Below are 5,000 nucleotides of genomic sequence, written 5' to 3' on the forward strand. Positions count from 1 at the left end.
AATCTTCCTCAGGCTGACATCGTTGCTGATTTACAAAGGCAAACTCTAGCTAGCACCTAGCTTCAGTCATTGAAAACATGGTAGGCAGAGCTAGCTAGAACTAGTGGTTTCCATGTACCTCTGTAGGCTATGCCATTTCAGCACAAACACGGCTGATAAGACGTGTTTGCAGTGTATACAGTTAAAATCCTTCAATGCTCAGAGACAAAATGAAAGCAGGTTAAAGCTAGAACTACATTAAAAGTTCGTTGTCGGGAAGCTTACCTTGCCTGGCTCTGCTGCACTGAAGTTGAACTAGCTCGCGGTGGCGGCGAGTCCTGTTGTTGCTAGGCAACGAAAGTTTGGTTACTGCAGAACAGAAGCGTCTCAATTAGTATACTTCTGTACTTCAAGCACACTCGTTCTAGTTGTACGCTGCCCGCTCTGCTTGCAGTATGGCTCAGAGACGCTGACGTTGTTTAATTGAGTACCCTGACACACAAGGGTGGAGTTTGAGACGCACCACACACAGTGCTTTCGCACGCAGGCAGCAACCAGGGTAACTTTCAAGGTGAGCTAAAATGGTCTTGATGTTGATTTCATCCACCTTCAATCGTCGAATTACTTTAGCCTTATGCAAACATGTTTTATGAGTTAGTGTTAGGTTTATGTTTGTTCTGGAAATGAAACGGCATACAGAAGTACCTTTACAATGGAAACCACTAGATAGCTCTGCCCACCATGTTTTCAATGACTGAAGCTAGGTGCTAGCTAGAGTTTGCCTTTGTAAATCAGCAACGATGTCAGCCTGAGGAAGATTTACAACGTGCATTTAACATGGTACTGCATTTCAGAAGCAAATTTAGCGATGGTGAATTGATAACATAACAAAATAAACGTGGTGAAACCGGTCTTGCAGTTGACTTCTCTGTTTGTTTGTTTGTGTTCACAGGACTTCCTCTGGATGGTGGCAGATTGACAACCTCACATCAGTGAACATGAATCTCATAACTGATTGGAAAAATAAATAAAGTTTTGCACACAATGTGTTTGTCTGTGTACTTGAATCACTTCATAGTAGGCTAGTCTATATTGTATTAAAAATGATAATAACTAAGTAATTGAGTGGAAATAAGAAATAAGACATTTTAAGACCATGAAAATATGTAATTTCCATAAAATTGAGTGGAATAGGTCATAATGCATTTTACGGCCCTGATTCTATCTTATTTCCATATAACTACTCAATTGTTTACAAGGTAATTAAGCAGAAATAATACAAGGATGCTTGGGTGGTCGTTTCTATGCAATAACATAGGAAGAGGAAATATTGCACATTACGGCCCTGATGTAGCCTAATTAGTATGAAACTACTTCGGCTGATACCGTTTAGTTACTGGCATACCTACCACCTAACTACTATGATGACACAGTAGCTGTTTCCATTAGCCTACTATTAACTAGAAACTACAGCATAATTGCACTGGAAACTGTATGGTTATTTTTGCTGTTATTAATGAGAAATTATAGTGTAATTGCACTGGAAACCATATGGTTATTTTGCTGTTATTACTAATAACAAGCAGTTATTACCATGAAATTAGACTGAAATTACTGAGAAATTAGTATGAAATTAACACCTTATTAGCGATCCGTAAAGTAAAGTGTTACCAGTGATTCAATGTATTAAATGATTAGTTATTTAGTTATTTTGCTGTTTGCTATATTTTTCCTTCCCACTTGCTGCGGGCCCCCTAGCACCCCCTCACAGCCCCCATTTTGGAAGCCACTGCTCTAGGAACAGTCCCCAACAGGGGGTCACTTGTGTCTGCCAAGTCTAAGCATAGCCTTTGGCTTCTGGATGAAATGTGACAACACTTTCAATTGCCTACAACTTTGCTCTTTTGAAAAACCCCTACAGGCTTACACACAGTTGCGCACACACACACACACACACACACACACACACACATGAGCGCGAACAGCACACACACACACACACACACACACACACACACACACACACACACACACACACACACACACACACACACACACACACACACACACACACACACACACACACACACACAGTTGCACACACACACACATGAGCGCGACCACGCACACAGACACACACACACACACACACACACACACTAATCCGAGCTAAGCTTTGATAGACTTGCCCATCACAAGAGGGGCCCTGTAATCTTTCACTACAGTAGCAGTCAATATGTCACTAAGTGTGTGTGATCCGCATCGATACCAATTGAAGGCCTCAAATCCTACTAGCCTCCAGAAATACTAAACACACACACACACACTTGCACGCTCACACACACACAGACACACACACAGACACACACACACACACACACACACACAGTCTGGTCCCCAGCCATAACACAAACACAGAAAACGATGCACATTTACACACACACACACACCTGTGCCTCGGGCGTGAGCTGCTTCTCTCGTTCGTGTAGCGACACTTTGCAGTAGGACTGCAGGGCCAGGTAGTTCTTCCTCTTCCACTTCCGGTCAAAGCGATCCGCATGCTGCTTGCAGTAGGCAAAGAAGGGGTCCGCTATCTCCTGTAGAGGGGGATACACACACACACACACACATACACACGAGTTATATCACGGTGTCGCACTGCCCACATACACGCATAAAAATACAGATACACGCACACAGGCAAGCACGTACGTACGTACGTACACACACACACACACACACACACACACACACACACACACACAACAATGAACACAACACATTATATGTATTTCGCATGGCAAATTTACACACCCTTACAAAGTCATTACCTGTTTATGTTTACTGGCCACTTTACATAATTCACAATATAATTTTATACTGAAAACATAATTAAATAAAAATAATACCCAGTGATCTCATGTTTACACCTGATGCATTGCCCTCTGCAGCAAAACTCAGGATGAGTTACAAAGCTCTTAAATAGCTGTACTGCAGTCTGTGTGTGTGTGTGTGTGTGCGTGTGTGTGTGTGTGTGTGTGTGTGTGTGTGTGTGTGTGTGTGTGTGTGTGTGTGTGTGTGTGTGTGTGTGTGTGTGTGTGTGTGTGTGTGTGTGTGTGTGTGTGTGTGTGTGTGTGTGTGTGTGTGTGCAAAAATGATGTAGAGAGTTCACACTGTACTGTAATGACCTGTGCAGTGATGTCATTGCAAACTATGCGCTCGTGTTTCATGCTTCTATTATCTGTCTTGTGTCACCTGTAGGGGTAATGTCATTATATATTACACACCTGTGAAATAATGTCATGGTGTCGTTATACTCTACAATACACGCCTGTAAAGTCATGGTGTCACCAGGGACTAAGGCTGTAACGATACACCCAACCCACGATTCGGTTTGTATCACGATATATGACCCACGGTTCGATATGCCCCACGATTTCACAAAAAAAAAATTGAAAAAAAAAAATTGGAAAAAAAAATTGAAAAAAAAAAAAATTAGAAGAAAATAAATTATATAGCCTATGTACTTTGTAATTAATATATTTTTTGCATTTACCTGCCTGCATTAATTTTGTAGGTTTACAAGGCTGAATAATGTTGCAGATATAGGCTACCACAGCAACCTGTTCCCAGGTGTTCCCATCAAAACACAACACAGAGAAATAAGGGATATTAGTTCACCAAGGAAAAAGGCTTATAAATAGGCTAAGATCATATATATATATATATATATATAGAGAGAGAGAGAGAGAGAGAGAGAGAGAGAGAGAGGAGAGAGAGAGAGAGAGAGAGAGAGAGAGAGAGAGGAGAGGGGGTCAGGGTGTATGGTCATTGCTTGGCAGCTGTCTTACTTTATCAAACTTTATCCAATTAATATCCAAACATTAAAACAACACAGGCCATATATCGTCAGGAAACATGTTGTATTAAGTTAGGCTACTTAAAGAAATGCAACACTTAATTTTGATTAAGCTAAATATTTCCGTAGCTCTTTTTGATGGTGCAGCAGCGCGTGCCCGCCTACAATCAAACCTCAAAATTAACCTCAGTTAGTTCTCACTGCTACATAACGCGGACGTTTTTCTTTTGTTTTGTGGTTTGACATTTTATCAAGAGCGAGAATGAATGCAGAGGCTGAAATGGAGCATGCTTTCTGCTTATGCAGGCGGTAATTTTACAATATAGCCTAACATTAACGTGGGAAGAAATAATGCTGCCTAATATTCTGCCTCAACGTTCGTCCGACTTCGGGCACCTCCCTACAAGCGATTCCAGGCTGGTTTAGGCAGGCGGAGCATCTCGTGCGCTCTCTCTCTCTCGCCCTCTCTGCTCCATTTTACAATATAGCCTAACATTAATGTGGGAAGAAATAATGATGCCTAATATTCTGCCTCAATGTTCGTCCGACGTCGGGCACCTCCCTACAAGCGATTCCAGGCTGGTTTGTGGGCAGGCGGAGCATCTCGTGCGCGCTCTCTCTCTCTCTCGCTCTCTCTCTGCTCCAACGTCAAACTCCACTCGCAATACATCGCGCATGCATGAATAAAACTAAAATCTTGACACGTTTATAAAAGCCTTCTTGGTCTGTTGGTCTTGGTCTTGTTGTTCACCTTCCGATGTTTGCCCAAGTTTTTCGTCTCACGGAGGTTGCTCAGGCAATGGATAACAACAACGTGCTGGTTGGAAGGAGCATTTTATATGAGAAAGGGGTGAATGGAACTGTTACTCGAACGTGTGCGCCCTTTTTCTACTGGTCTTTTTAAGCGCATATGCAAACTCTTGCCTGTATGTTGCCTGTTGTGTTCTACACTGAGGGTAACAACTTTAAAAGGACACATCGCGATTCTGTGAGGAAGCTTCGCGATAGGGGTTCGTGGGTCTGCGTACCGCGATCCCTCGGTTCGATGCAATATCGTTACAGCCTTACCGGGGACAGATTACTGCACGGGCCTACCGGGCCCAGGCCCAGGGGCCCAATAGTCAAAGTGGCCCTGAAGCTCTAGTCACCACATTTGCATCCC

At 42.7% G+C, this 5,000-nt stretch overlaps 1 protein-coding gene across 1 annotated transcript in view; it reads right to left on the bottom strand.

Annotated features, from left to right (window-relative positions):
* The window catches only part of phf14 (PHD finger protein 14), a 146,788-nt gene that overhangs the window by 100,199 nt on the left and 41,589 nt on the right, over positions 1 to 5,000 (bottom strand). Inside the window, exon 7 of the mRNA XM_063186149.1 lies at positions 2,430 to 2,576. Within this exon, the coding sequence (XP_063042219.1) occupies positions 2,430 to 2,576 (147 nt within the window). The remainder of the gene's footprint in view (positions 1 to 2,429; positions 2,577 to 5,000) is intronic.

The sequence above is a fragment of the Engraulis encrasicolus genome, chromosome 20 (assembly GCF_034702125.1).
Source record: "Engraulis encrasicolus isolate BLACKSEA-1 chromosome 20, IST_EnEncr_1.0, whole genome shotgun sequence".
NCBI lineage: Eukaryota > Metazoa > Chordata > Actinopteri > Clupeiformes > Engraulidae > Engraulis > Engraulis encrasicolus.